The 15,251-nt window shown below is 42.9% G+C and overlaps 1 protein-coding gene across 2 annotated transcripts in view; it reads left to right on the forward strand.

The window, feature by feature from the left end:
* The first annotated feature begins 1,901 nt into the window (after window positions 1-1,901).
* LOC103654570 (DEAD/DEAH box RNA helicase family protein) overlaps window positions 1,902-15,251 on the forward strand; it is a 28,472-nt gene continuing 15,122 nt past the window's right edge. Inside the window, exons 1-10 of one of the 2 annotated variants that reach the window (XM_008681414.2) lie at window positions 1,902-2,016; window positions 2,089-2,710; window positions 3,857-4,000; window positions 4,110-4,192; window positions 5,222-5,336; window positions 5,674-5,765; window positions 6,219-6,273; window positions 6,359-6,480; window positions 6,549-6,662; window positions 6,775-6,968. In XM_008681414.2, the coding sequence (XP_008679636.1) occupies window positions 1,972-2,016; window positions 2,089-2,710; window positions 3,857-4,000; window positions 4,110-4,192; window positions 5,222-5,336; window positions 5,674-5,765; window positions 6,219-6,273; window positions 6,359-6,480; window positions 6,549-6,662; window positions 6,775-6,968 (1,586 nt within the window). In that variant the 5' untranslated portion in view covers window positions 1,902-1,971. The remainder of the gene's footprint in view (window positions 2,017-2,088; window positions 2,711-3,856; window positions 4,001-4,109; window positions 4,193-5,221; window positions 5,337-5,673; window positions 5,766-6,218; window positions 6,274-6,358; window positions 6,481-6,548; window positions 6,663-6,774; window positions 6,969-15,251) is intronic. The other variant, XM_008681415.3, reaches the window with a different exon arrangement.

Below are 15,251 nucleotides of genomic sequence, written 5' to 3' on the forward strand. Positions count from 1 at the left end.
TCTAAGCGGCTAGTACGCTACATAATATGAAGCGGTGTAAGGAAATCACCAAATCAGTAAATTAAATCACCTATTCACCTAGATTGTGTCGCTATGGAAGATGACGGATCGACTCGGCTGCTCGTCGCTTGGGCGGCTTGGCCTGTGGCCTCTTGGTTGGCTGGTTGCAGACTTGCAGGTTGCCGATGGCCGGAAGTCGAGAGCCTGGCGGAGTGGCGGCGGCGGCTGGTGTCCAACTGTCCTGGCTGATCGTGCGTCTCAGCGTCTAGCCCTGAACTCCTGTGCGGCGCATCTAGACAAGTAGACGTTCTGGTTCCTGGACTCCTATAGTCCTGCGCATTGTGCATGGAGACGTAGAGCCTAGCTCTTGGGCTTCTAGGGACAAACAGCATGCCAGCCTACATCCTTACCCCTACTACATATTAGATATTGGGCCCCTGTCTTTTTTGGCCCCCCCGGCGGTCGCCTTCGGTGCATGGGCCTTGGGCCGGCTCTACCTAAAGGTTTGAGGGCTCATGGAGGGTCTTGGGTGGCCTTGACAATAAGTCCAAAAGCTCCATGAAGTCTAGGACACCTCGGGGCCATGGCCCCCAAATTTTAGTTTGTTTTTACAAATGGTGAGGGTCGGAACAACCTTATAATTTTGAGCGGCCATGATATCAAGTTGCTCGGTGTTGGGGAGAAGACTTTGCCGAAGGTCCTTAGGTAACGAAACTCGATGTTTTAATTAGGTTTCAAGAGGCAGGTTCCACATGTTTTGATTGTCTACTTTGTTAAGATGGAGAAAGAAGCGAGGCTTCGTCGGCATGAAGGAAATGAAGCTTCGATACCTGCTTCATGAAGTGACAAGAGAGGTAAATCTTTGTTTGACTTGAGCAACAAAAAGACGAAGGAGCTCAAGAAGACGTACACAACACGTCTTGTGGGAGAAAGGACAAAAACACCCTCCACTACTACTATAGATCCCATTTATAGGAATGTGGCATTACTGTAATTTTATACAAAGGTGTATAAAGTCGCACTTGTATAAATAGGTGAACAATAACCATGCACACAACACTTTTTAGCAATCCACATACTCCCACTACCTTCGAAGGGCTTAGCCTATTCACCTTCGGATAGCCTACGTTCGTTCCGAATGTATCTTGTAATGAAACTTATATGATAAAGGAAACGAATGATTTTGGTTATGATGTTATTCCCTTTGCCAATCCCATTTACATTTGAATTATACATTTACCTTCTTCATCGTATTTTCCTTCTTCTCTTGCCTTCTTGCATTCATCGGTAATTGTGTTACCCTGTTATGGTTTTCCACGAGAGCTTTAACATGTGACCAACACTGGTACGAACACAAGTCATATAATAACTGAACTCTTTATAATTTCTTTTATTAAGGTTCTTGAAAAACATCTTGGAAGTGTAGAAAATGTTTTTTAATACAATGATATATGCCACATGTTTGCTGAAAGGCAACTTTTCAATTTTTGAACATTTTTGTTATATACTTTCTCTGTTCCAATTTATAATTCGTTTGACTTTTTTTATCTAAGTTGACTGGCTCGTCTTATTAATTTTTTTCATAATTATTGTTAATTTTTACTATGATATTGTTTATCATATAATATATTTTAAATATGGCTTTGAATTTTTCATTTGTTCAAGAAAATTTGAATAAGACGGGCCAGTTAAACTTAGCACAAAAAAGTTAAACGAATTATAATATAAAAGAGAGGGAGTAAATAAAATACATCATAGACATGCAATCCGCCAATCCGTAGCTGAGCCCTATAGCCCGCTAGAAATTGGGCCGGGCCGCCAATCCGTAGCTGAGCCCTATCGCCATACCCGTGGTCTAGTAGCCCATGTTAGCTCATCGTCTTCTTCAATCTACCCGCCCAAATTGGACGTGCCCTCCAGAATACCAAATTCCCCGACCTTCGCCGAGCTTCTCCAACGCTCCAGCGGTTGATGTCCGTCCCACCGCGGCTCTCCGTCGATTTCTACGATGACGACGTAAGCGCCCCAACCCCCCCAAACCTCTCCGCCTCGGCTCGTCGCGCCCCGCTCACGTAACCCTAACCGCAGGGCTTCGACTGGGAGGCCGCCGTGCAGGAGATCGACAGAGCCTGCGCCTTCGCGTCGGCCTCCGCCCCCGCTCCCGCTCCCGCCCCCGCCCCCACTCCGGCGCCGGTGCATCATCCGCTGCCGCCGCGGCCCCCCGAGCCATCGGCATCGGCGCCGCTTCACAGGCCACCGGCGGCGGGCGGCGGCACGGCGCGGCAGTCGACGCTCGACCGCTTCGTCGACTCATTTACCAAGAGGCGACTAGAGAAAGAGAGGCCCGCTCCAGCGCCCGTGCAGGCGGCGTCGTGGGGCGTGGGGGTGGAGCCAGTCGGCGGCGGCCTAGGGCGGCCGGGTGTCCGCGCGGGCGAGGGATGTTCGGGACAGGCGAACGAGAGAGCTGTGGAGGACCGGTTCATCGAATCCTTCACCAGGAGGCAGCAGGAGAAGGAGAGGGCTGCGTCGGAGGTGGCACCGGCACTGGCTGGTGGTCAGGGGCGCCCTGCAGCTCGTGCTGGCAAGGGATGCTCGGGTCGGGGCAATCGTGCTGGCAAGGGATGCTCTCGTCGGCCCAGTATGGAGATTGAGTATGGTCTCTGCGCTGTCTCCCTGGACCACGAGGCTGTCAAGACATGGATCTATCCAAGTGAGGGGGTTTGAGTTTCTACAGCATTTTGCCAATAACTGTTCTTTGTTCTGGTTTTCATGCTGGGATTCAGCTTATGGGTGGAGTTGTCTTGGAAAATAGACATCTTTAGTGAATGCTGGCACTTTATTAGTTAATAATGGCAGCCATCTTGCTTGAGGATACATTCCAGCAGTTCTTGCTGGTACTGAAGTGTACAAGATGCTTGGGAATGCGGAAACTGACTCTAAACTTTGTTTTGTTAAGCACTTGAGCAGCCATATTAGGTAGACGATTGCATCAGGAAATCAAGCAAAAAACTATAACATAAGGATAAGTGGTTTAGTTTGCTGGAGTAGCACTGCACCCATAGAAGCATGCACCTCTTTTAGTTGAAGCAGATAGAGATGGACTAGGAGCTTGTCCACCCTTTGCAATATGTTTTTGTTGTATCAAACAAATGTCATTTTTGAGGATGTTATTGTTGCAACTTCTTAGCTTGGTTATTTGGATTTTGGGATATCTTGGCTTGATTATTCATGTCTTTAGAATGCAGGTTTTACTAGGCCTTCACATGAGTTCCCGAACCACTGTCAGGGTTTCCACTTTTAGTTGCAGATTAAGTATTGAGTGCACTGTGGTTGTCGTATTCTTTAGTACAACTGGATTACATGTTTGTTGCTCACATGGTTGATTCTATTGCTCCGCCCATTGCATCTGCTAACAACTGTTAAATTGCACTATTTTAGTATAGTGGTATGAGATGGATATATGCATTCTACTAAATGATATCTTGATTGTGAATTGTTAATGCGCAACACTTCAATTTTTTCCAGTTTCTTTTATCTGTTGAAGGAAATCCTTGATTTTTTAGCAGTAGCTGCCTAAACACCATAGGGAAACACCCAGATTTCAACATGGATGCACAAAGTTTCATTCCTCAGATGCAAATGACTAGACGACATTAAGCGATTTGGAAAATAGACAATGGAAAATTCCTGTCAAAGTTTCTGTTTATTTTTTCTGGATAATGGTTATTGTTCAGTTCTTATAGAACCATGTTTGCTTCTTAAATACACTGCACTAGATAACTATGTTGTTATATGCAATCCAAGCAGCACATCTTGCCTTAGTAATTTATTTTGGCTATTTTTATACGCGCTGCAGCTAATGTAGAAGTCCGAGAGTACCAGAAGTATATGGTTGAAAAGGCTCTGTTTACCAATACGTTAATAGCTTTGCCAACTGGACTTGGCAAAACTTTTATTGCTGCGGTAGTGATGTACAACTACTTTCGATGGTTTCCCGAAGGTAATGTTTCACATTGCATTGTAACCGTTTTCTTCTCTGATGCTGTATTTTATGAACTTTGTGGAAATTGCTTGCTGAAACATTGTTTTTATTTACAATGGAAATTCAGGAAAAATAATATTTACCTGCCCTTCACGTCCTCTTGTTACTCAGCAAATTGAGGCATGTCACAATACAGTGGGAATACCACAGGTACCACAATAAATCTGCTGTTGGTGATTTTCTTATTTTTATTTAGGTAGAAGTCTATTTTTGGCCATCCAATTATTGCCCGAGTTTGTTTTTGGCCATGCAACTCAAAAACTATAAATCCTTGGCCACTGAACTATCAATACTGGACAAATGTGGCCAGTTTCAAAGGGCTTTTGTATTTTCTGAAAATAGTAAAAGCTGGTTTATTTTTTAAATGATAACTAATTTATTTTAAATCAGAAAAACATGAAAACGGCACTGATTTTTTTTTTAAAATATAATGTGTCTATTGGTGCTGAAATTGGAGTTATTTGGATTTTATTTTTGCCATTCCTAGTGTTTTATTGCTTGCGCCTGTTATTTTTTTAAATCACCATTTTGTGCCATATTAAACCTAGAGATCAAACAAGAGAATCCATACTCAAACCAATAATGTTGATTAAATTAACCAAATTATTTTTGGAGGCTAGCAATGCTATACTAGTTGCAATGGTATATATCTAGTGGAGCACGGCACCTGCAAGGTTGGTGTCATTTTCCATATCTTTTTGTTTACTCATAGTGTATTATGGATTTTTAAGGTCAATCTCGGGTATAATATAGTGCAAAACGATGATTTAATAAGTAACGAACATAACTACGAGCAATAAAACACTTGTAATGGAAAAACAAATAAATTCAAATAGAGCACCAACAAATGGATTATATTTTATAAATATTTTGGTACTGGTTTCATTTTTTTCTGATATCAATTGAATTGGTTATTATTATTTTTCAAATAAATCAACTTTATTGTCTTCAGAAAATACAAAAGCACATTCGAAACAAATTGGGTGGCCAAATTTGTCTAATCTTGACAGTTTGGCGGTAAAAAATTCTACTTTTAGAGTTCCATGGTCCAAAACAAACTTGAGCAATAGTATGGTATCTATAAATCTCATTTTTGCTTTGTGCTGTACATTTTTCTGTAATGCGCTGCACATTTTTCTCTGCCGCATGCTGGAAACTAACATAGTTATGCATTTTCAGGAGTGGATAATAGATATGAAAGGAGATCAATGCCCTTCTATTCGATCAGTTCACTGGAAGTCAAAGAGAGTGTTCTTTGTCACTCCACAAGTTCTTCAGAATGATATACAATCTGGTGATTATTTGTAAACGTTTCTGGAAATCTTTATTGCTAGTTCCAGTTAATTAAACTTGACGCTCAGACAACAAAAATAAGAAGAAAACAAGCTGTTTCCATTGTCCAGAGGTTGTGATATATTCTTTGGTTGTTATTGCTAATCCATCTTGCTATCAGTTGAAGGTCCGTTTACTATTTTTAGAATGATAACTGAACACGAACTTACTTGAAAATCAGCATTTAAGAACTCTATATAGTTGGTTTTTTTGTTTTATGTTCATACTTTTGTTATATGCTTCAATTTTACTTTTATTATTTATATACATTTTTTCATTATAAACTTTGGTTTTAAAAGGTATATGCATGGTACAACAAATAGTTTGCTTAGTGATAGATGAGGCTCATCGAGCGTCAGGAAATTATGCATACTGCATGGTTATCCGAGAGGTATGTTTCACTGTCATGTACTACACTCATTTGTTTTACCTGCACTTGAAATCCTGTTTTGTTGTCATCATTTTTTTCATTGTGATATCTTTTGATTCATTATAATACTCTGTTTAGTCACAAATAAGTGGTGTTTTGGACATTGACATGGTTTCCAAACACAACTTTGACTAGTACCTTTTGTTACAAAATGTTATAAAACATAGAAAAAGTATAATTATATGAATGCATTTTGTGACAAGTTACTCAGATCATTTGAATAATCGAGTATCCAAACTTCACACATGGAAAAAGTAATATGCAATATTGCAATTGGTTCAGGATTGTTGACTTAAGAGCTGAGACATCCCCATATCGTCACTTATTGCTGACCAGAGGGAACACCAGTCAACTAGTTGTTTGAATGCTGTGCAACTTGGCTTGATCAGTCTATATTTTCTGTCACATTTGCAGTTGTTGGCAGCTCGTGTGCCTTTAAGGATTTTAGCTCTAACTGCTACACCAGGGTGTAAGTCTCTACATTAAAATAGACTTACTTGCACAATTATGAAGGCACCATCTAAGTTTGCAACCTTATCCTACTTGTGGTTCAGCCAAGCATTCAGATATCCAAAGTGTTATAGACAATTTAAACATTTCGGAGCTGATTTATTGTGATGAAGAAGATTCTAGAGTGAACCAATATGTTAACACACGCAAAGTTGAACTTGTGCAGGTATGTGTGATTTTTTTTTGGCAATTCGTTGTTCCTCTGTGATGTAAAAGTCGCTGGTTCCAGTGTAGGTCCCTTTTGGCAGTGATGCTACTCAAGTCGCTGATATGCTTTTGGATATTATACGCCCACATATTAATCGGTTGCGTGATGCTGGTGTGATTGACCATCGGGACTATTCAAATGTATGTTTATCATACCTTTAAAATCACAATCATCCATTCCATGCATTTGATTATAAGAATGTTTATCCACTTGTGACCTGATTATCGTTAGTTGCTCACATGATTTCACCAGTGGACCCAATTTGAACTGCTGAAATTTAAGGATAAATTCAAGGAAGTACCCCCACCAAACATCCATGAAATCGAGAGAGGGGAAATTGAAAGATCTTTTGTAATTCTTGGCCCACTTTGTCACACAAGGAAGTTGCTTTTGAGCCATGGAACCCAATTTGCACATGGGTATCTTGACAAACGATTGAAGGGAGGGTATTGTCTTCACACTTATGCTACATAAATGTACTTTTAAATTTTTATTTGTAGTGATGCATAACTAGGCTCATAAATTTGAGGTGTATGGGGACTGATGAATTGATAGCCCATGGCTCCTCAAATTATTCACTTTGGTTCATTTTTATAAACACTAAATGATAATACAAGACTAGAGACCAAGTTTGTTTTTCAAGGAATTAATTTGCACAAACAAGAGATGAAGCTAAAAAGGTATATTTAAATTGGTTCTGTACTTCTGTGCGAATAGAGATGCCAGGTTGCACCTGTTGTATGCCAAATGAAATAATATATGACTATACTCCAGCTCAGGAGAATCGTCAAGGTCCAGATATGAGATATTCTAATAAATTATGGATGTAGATGTCAAGGGCCTGTGTCTAGGATAGGTGGCCCTCGGCTACGGAGATCGTAGCCGCGATCCGTCGTCTTCTCCGGCGAGGTTATGCCCCTCTGCCGTCGGCTTAGTTGAGAGAGGGAGCGATTAGGATAATGATCTTTCTTAATTCCAACTCAGGTCTGGTTACAGGAATATATAGGCCCCTAGGCCTAATCGCATGGAGCTAACTGCTCCCTAATTCTAGGCATGCAAACAACCCTTAAATCTAGGCATGCAAACAACCCTTAATTCTAGGCATGCAAACAAACTTATCTAGTTTCTGGGCGTGCTCACGCTCGCACATCCCGGGCGCCGTTGCCTGACGTAGGGCCGGCCGTACATGACAGTAGAATGCATGAAACTGGGGCTGGTGTAACTGCATAATTTAACTACTGTCCGTTTGCATTGTTGCCACATTTGTTTAATATTTAATGTGTCATGTATGTGTCAGATTGTGTTATTAGTTGGTTTGTTTAATAATTAGTTAACTCATCAACAATAGGGTCACTGTGGTTGGTGGAGTCCGAACATAATTGTGCTATGTGGTTGGGTCAAGGTCTGACTTTGAGTTGAAGGGGACCTGTATGCCATATACCGTAGGCCTAGAGCCTGTTTTAGATTAGATTGAATTTTATTGTTGAATTATTCCTGGTAGAGCCGCCACTCGTGAAACCCTAGATGGTGATCCCATCAGGTTCTTCATATTTAAGGTTATCTTCCAGTTCTTGAGTCTGTGTGGAGTATGTGATCAAGCTGCTACCGCTTGGGTCCGTAGCTTAGGATTCCCGAAGTTCCTCACCTTTTGGTCAATGTTTCAAGTCATCCGATTAATCGCGATTAATCATCCAAGTCGGTTTGGACCAATCGTGATTAATCGCCAAATCATCCTACTAATCATGATTAATTGAGATTAATCGTCCAAGTAGTTCCGCCATAACGATTAGCAAGTCGTCCGACTTGAAAACATTGCTTTTGGTCGTGGTTTGTCGTTACTGCGGGTGGAAGGATTATTTGAGGGATTGGATTGCATCTACAGTGTAAGCTGCCCCTTTATTATTGATATTACTACTGCTATTTGATTTCTCTGATCCCTGTTGAGAGGAATTCTTGCTCCTCTTTTGTTGCTTCTGCTGGTTAGTTGATCCCGTCTTGTGGTTGCTGTTGAACTCTAAATTATCTACATTGGAGTTTGAGTTACTGGTTATAGCACCGGAGGGAAATATCGACTATTTAGTTTCTGGTTGTAGCTGTTATGTACGGCAAGGCTTATGTTAGGCGCCGCAAGCCCATTAGTGGCTGATAGCGGATAAGCAAGGGTAGGGCCAAGGCCCATAGTTAGATGTGAGAGGTTTATCTAGATAGTTAGATTTATTTGAGAGAGCTATTAGATTGATTTGAGAGAGCTATATATACCTGTAAACACTATTGGATTGGATCAAGCAGAAACAAGTATTGTTTCCGGCTTCCTTTAGGGAGTCGGGAGAATCCAACCCTAGCTGCCTCCTGTTCCACCGAACTGCATCTTCAACCACGACGCCAGGCCGCCGTCCCTCGCGGTTCAAGCCTCGTCCGCCGATCTCTCATCGCTACAACCTCAGATCAGTCAGCTTAGGGAACTTGCTTCCTATCAGTAGCACAAAGAGGATTTGGATCTGCTTGCCTTCTTCGTTGCCGTGAAGATAAAAAAATGATATCGTTGCTGTTCTGGTGTCCAGTACTTGTTAGACACGTTGTTCTGTTAGCTAGATCAAGAAAGGACTGAACTTCTCCCAGTACAAGTGCTGCTATAAGTTCCATCTGGTTATGATTTGGTAATCTTATCAGGTTTTGAATATGCTACTGACCCGTTCCCTTTGGACCTGTTGGATACGTGAGCCATTGAAATGGATTGACCGAGGGGGTATTGTGCTGCTGCATACTATTTTGGGTCTGAGCAAGCATAATTTGTCGATCAAACAACCATTATAATTTTTTGCTATAATTACTGAAAATTCAAATGGAGATGAAACCCAATAGAAAACCGTTGGGCGCGTAACCCTCTTAGCGACGCGCCATTTCAGAACCTGGGTATGGTGTTAAATGGGCAAGGGCTAGGCCGCCACCCCCTTGGTGGCGTGCCGTGTCGTGATCTGGATGCGGTGTCAAGTGAGCAAGGATCAGGTCGTCGCTTCCTTAGTGGCGCTCTACATTGGCGCCCAGGTGTAGTGACAAATGTGCAAGGGTCTTCACATCTGTCTCAACGGGTGCAAGGGGTAAGGAAGTTAGTTGAGCCGACTAAGATCCGTGTAGGTAGTTGAAACATAGGATTCTATACAGGTAAGCCAAGAGAGTTAGTCGATGCAGCGAGCAGGAGGCGTGTTAATATCCTATCCAGGAGACAAAATGGAAGGGGCAAAAAGCGAAGGAGGTGGAGAACACTGTTTTCAAGCTGTGGTACTTAGGGACAATGGCAAACAGAAATGGAGTAGGTATCCTGATTGATAAGAGCCTCAAGGATGGAGTGGTGGATGTCAAAGGGCAGGGAGATAGGATTATCGTAGTCAAACTAGTATTGTGGGATGCAGTCTTGAACATTATAAGTGCATATGCCCCATCAGGTTGGTCTCAGTGAGAGCGAGAGGAGTCTCTGGGAAGACTTAGATGGCATGGTTAGAGCAATACCCACCAATGAGAAGGTTTTCATTGGAGGAGATATTAATGGTCATGTAGGTTCAACAAATGCAGGTTATGAGATGGCTCATGGAGGTTTCAGGTATGATAGTAGGAATCAAGGAGAGTATATTTTGGACTTTGCTGTAGCCTACAACCTAGTGATATGCAACACTTTCTTCAAAAAAAGTCTCATTTGGTGACTTTTAGCAGTGCCCATCGTTTGAGCCAGATCGACTTCGTTCTCACAATGAGAGAAGATAAACAAGCATGTTTGGATTGTAAGGTGATGCCTGGAGAGAGTGTTGTGCCCCAACATAAACTTGTGGTGGTTGACTTCCGTTTTCAGATCCATACTCGAAGTTCTGCTTCAGTACTGGAGTGAGAAACAACTTGTTTCTTAGATTTCCATGCAATAGCAGAGGAGCCAAGAGAAATGCAATAGTCCGTGACAGAGCAACAATCATTCACATCACTTGCCCACGTTGCATCAAAATAAGCATAAAACTGAAGCGGACTGTTTTGAGCATAAAAAAGACACCTAGTGGATGTTCCTTGTAAGTAGCGTAGGCCCCGAAGCAAATGTCCATAATGCACCGAAGTTGGAGCACTCGCAAACTGACTCAAGATATGTACTACATGAGCTATGTAGGGTCTCGTCACAGTAAGATAGACTAGACTTCCCACAATATGGTGGTACCGAGAAGGATCCGCAAGAGGTGTGCCATCAGATGGACAGAGTTGTAAGTGAAGATCCATAGGGGTGGTAGCTGTCCATGTATCAGTAATACCAGACCGTGCAAGAAGATCTTGATTATATTTGGGTTGAGAGGTAGTAACCTTTTGTGGAGTGCACTACTTCAATGCCAAGAAAATAGCTTAGAGAGCCCAAACCAGTCATCATGAACAATTTTCCAAGTTGCTTCTTCACAGAGGAAATGTGTTCTTCGTTGTCACCAGTAATCAACATATCATCGACATAGAGTAGAAGTAAAGTACGACCTTGTGAGGATTGATGAACAAAAAGAGCAGGATCATGATTACTAGGTGAAAAACCAACAACCATAATAACAAAGGCAAAGCGCTCAAACCAAGCACGAAGAGCTTGTTTGAGACCATATAATGCACGCCGAAGGTGACAAACATAACCAGAGAGAACCTCAATACCGGGAGGTGGCTTCATATAAACTTCTTCATTTAAATCACCATGGAGAAAGACGTTCTTGGCATCCATATGGTGAATTTTCCAAGAACGTGTAGCCGCTATGGCAATCATAGTATGAATTGTAGTCATGTGAGCAACTGGAGCAAAAGTCTCATCATAATCTCGACCCTGACTTTGCTGAAAACTGTTGAAGTGTATAAGTGGATTGACTACCTTCTCCCATCAGCTTAAGCTTTTGGGTTGAATTGGTTAGTGCGTCCATTGTAACATGGTATCAGAGCCAGAGGTCTCGAGTTCGAATCCTGGCAGAGGCTTTATTTGTGCCTCCACCCATTTATTTCCACGTTTGCGCCTTTCTCTCTGGCTGCGTTTGCGCCTTTCTCTCTGGCTGCACGTGAGTGGGGGTGTTGAAGTGTATAAGTGGATTGGCTACCTTCTCTCATCAGCTTAAGCTTTTGGGTTGAATTGGTTAGTGCGTCCATTGTAACAAAAACCTCTAGCAACAAGACGAGCCTTGTATCGCTCAGCAAAACCATCTGATTTGGTCTTTACTTTGAACACCCATTTGCATGTGTTGGAATAAGTCTCGTGGTTTGTGGGAAGGACAACAACAGTCTTTTGGTCTTTGCTACAGGACAGCAGTCCTGCAGTCTGTTGGTCCTTGCTACAGGACAGCAGTCCTTGCTGCAGTGTGGTGTGGACAGTCCTTTTGGTCTTTGCTGCAGTATGGACAGCAGCAGTGGTGTGGACAGTCCTTTTGGTCTTTGCTGCAGTATGGACAGCAGCAGTCCTTGCTGCAGTGTGGTGCAGGCGGTTAGCATCTGCTTTTGTAAAGCAGTCCTTGCTGCAGTGTGGTGTGGACATCAGTTAGCATCTGCTTTTGTAAAGGTGTAGGACAGCATCTAGTGTAGCCATAGTGTAGGACAGCACCTCAGGAGCATATGCTCGGCACCTCGGCAGCTCCTTGGGCTATAAGTATGTATCCCAACCCTTAGAAGGGTATGGCATTGTGTAGTGTTTGAGGAAATAAACAGAAAATTGCTCCAACTCATAGTGTCATCCTCTGATGAGAGTTAGAGTCCCTCTACTTACAGCATGTTATATGTACAACATGTGACGGTAAAGGAACAATATCCCAAGTACCAGGCAGTCAAGTGCAACAAGCTCCTCAATCATAGCAAGTTGCCACTCGTGAATACCAGCAGCTTCGTGATAAGTGGTTGGTTCAACAATTACTGCAGTAGCACGTGGATAACCATAACGATATGGAGGTGCTATGGTAGTATGATCACATAAATTATATCCCTGGGCAACCTGCAGCTCATCAGAATTGCTAGCATAATAAAGCACAGAAGTATCAGGACTGGCTAGAGGCGACGAGACATGTGGAGGGACAATGGAACGACGAGTATAGACACGAGTAATAGGTAGTCGATGTGATGAAGCTGGTGGTGAATATGTCTCTGGTGGAGATATAGGCAAAAGGGGACCAGGCAAGTGCGGATATAAAACAGTGTCATTACTTGAAGGAAAACACAAAAAAAGATGTGGTCTCTACTGGAGAATACGAAGAGGAAGTAGAGGAATTATAAAAGAAAAGACAATTTTCAACAAATGCCACACCACGTGAGATACGCATGCGGCGAGCTGAATAATCATAGCAGTGATAGCCATTATGCTCATAACTGTATCCTAAAAAGACACTCGACAGATTGAACAGTTAATTTGGTGCGCTCGCGGGGTGCTAGCAGAACATAACAGATGCAACCAAAAACTCGAAGATGATCATGACTAGTACCAAAGAGTACCTCACCCGGATATTTGTTGACTAATTTAGTTGATGGTTGTCTGTTGATTAGATAAACAACAGTAGACACAACTTCACCCCAGAAGTGAGATGGAACAAAGGAAGCAATAAGAAAGGTGCGAGCTGTTTCTATAATATTGCAACGCTTCCGTTCAACCACACCATTCTGATCATGAGCTCCAAGACATGAGAGTTGGGCAAGAGTACCCTTGGATGTCAAGAACTGACGGAACCTATCAGACAAGTATTCACCACCAGAGTCAGAGCGAAATTTTTTAATTGGGCCAGAGAACTGAGTATGTATCATTCGTGTGAAAGATTGATAAATAGAATATAGCTCAGAACGATGTTTCATGAAAAGACCCAAGAATATCTGGAATGCTTGCAAGGCTCAAAGCAACCGTCTTTTCCACCAGACTTGTGAGAAGCTGCCAACACATTATGGGACACAGGAGTATGACAGACATACATAGATGAGAGGCAAGTATCCTCAGCAAGCAAATCAGATAAAGCCTTTGTCATAGTTAGACTTGCAGACCCATGAAGCAATTTGGTACGGATAACCTCAAAATATGTCCTGAGACCCATAACAAATCTGTATGTGAAGAATTTTTTAATGAACTTATGTGCAATTCAGTCATTAACAGTGCATGAAGGAACCATAGACATCAAAGGACCCATCAAGCGATCAGAAGCTGAATAATACTCATCAATGGATAGATCATGCTGCTCTATTAAATGTATTTTCTGCATAAGAGTATGGAGAAGAGCACAACTACCTTGAACATAACACTTCTATAAGTAAGACCACATAGCTTTTGTAGTCTTGAATGAAGAAAGACCTATAATCATGGATGAATTGACACTGTTAACAATAGCAACCATCACTTTTCCATCACTAATTGTTCAAGTCTTGATTTCAGAAGCATTACTGTTATTTGCAGTGGGCTCAGGTGGATCATCAATCAAATGAAAGGCAAGACCATGATCTCGCAAAGCAGTTTCTACACAGAAGGACCGTTCACGGTAATTTTGACCATCCAAAGTGATGTTGATAGGAATTGCAGTAGGCTGCAACATGGTATACTAGCACTGAAGGCTGTTCCAATCAAAGTTGTAAAGAAGAAAACCCAGCAATATCCAAACCGAGGAGTGGCAGATGAAGACCCAAAATCAACTAGAGATGGCCCGAGCTTGATGTAGACAGGAGCCGTCGACGGGTCTCGACTGGACGACGCGATGATGCCGGGAACCGCCGAGATCCGGGCGGAGCGAGCCTGCGGGCCTAGGCGGCACGGAGAAGACAGCCGACGGGACGAACGTGACTAACGCCGGACGGAGAGGGTCTGGCCGCCGGCGGGATGGACGTCGGGCGGAAGAAGGTTCGGTCGTCTGTAGAGACGTGCGCTGCCGTAGAGGATCCGCCGGTGGCGGACGTGCTAGTAGGAGGGGCGGCGCGATGGCACCCGACGAGCAGCCGCGACGGCGGCCAGAGGTTGAGCTGCGCGACCAAATATGGAGGGCGCTAAAAACGGATCAGATTGGCTCTTTGATACCATGTTACGTACCATGAGATGGAGAATATATGGGGGTTTCCCGTGATGACTCTCCCATATATGTAGATAGGTATATGAGCCAATATGGGCCTTAACAGAGAGAGGGTGGCGACTGAGAGGGAGGGAGACGTCTAGGAGAGGGAGGCCGCTCAAGAGAGGGAGAGGGCTGGGAGAGAGGGAGTGGGAAACCTTATTTTAATGGGCAGTTGGGCTGATTTGTAGACCGACTCGACTGGTCTTTTTCTTTTTTATCCTTTTTCTCTTCTTTATTAATATTTTTGTCCTCAATAATTCTCAAATATTAATATTTTTTCTATTTTTAAATATATTTAAGGCATCAACTCGTCTTACGCTTTACTACTTAAAAGGTAAAAAGGGGGACAGTCGCCTTACCGCCTTAAAAATTATGACTGTGATGATTATGGAGTTGATACTTGTCATGTACGGTCGGCCCTACGTCAGGCAACGACGCGCCCGAGATGTGCGGCGTGCGCGTGAGCGCGCCCAGGAGGCAACAACCGCCGGCTCTAGTGGATAGGATAGAAACTAAATAAGTTTGTTTGCATGCCTAGAATTAAGGATAGAAACTAGATAAGTTTGTTTGCATGCCTAGAATTAAGGGTTGTTTGCATGCCTAGAATTAGGGAGCAGTTAGCTCCATGCGGTTAGCCCTAGGGGCCTATATATTCCTGTAACCAGACCTAAG

The sequence above is a fragment of the Zea mays genome, chromosome 4 (assembly GCF_902167145.1).
Source record: "Zea mays cultivar B73 chromosome 4, Zm-B73-REFERENCE-NAM-5.0, whole genome shotgun sequence".
Taxonomy (NCBI): Eukaryota; Viridiplantae; Streptophyta; class Magnoliopsida; order Poales; family Poaceae; genus Zea; species Zea mays.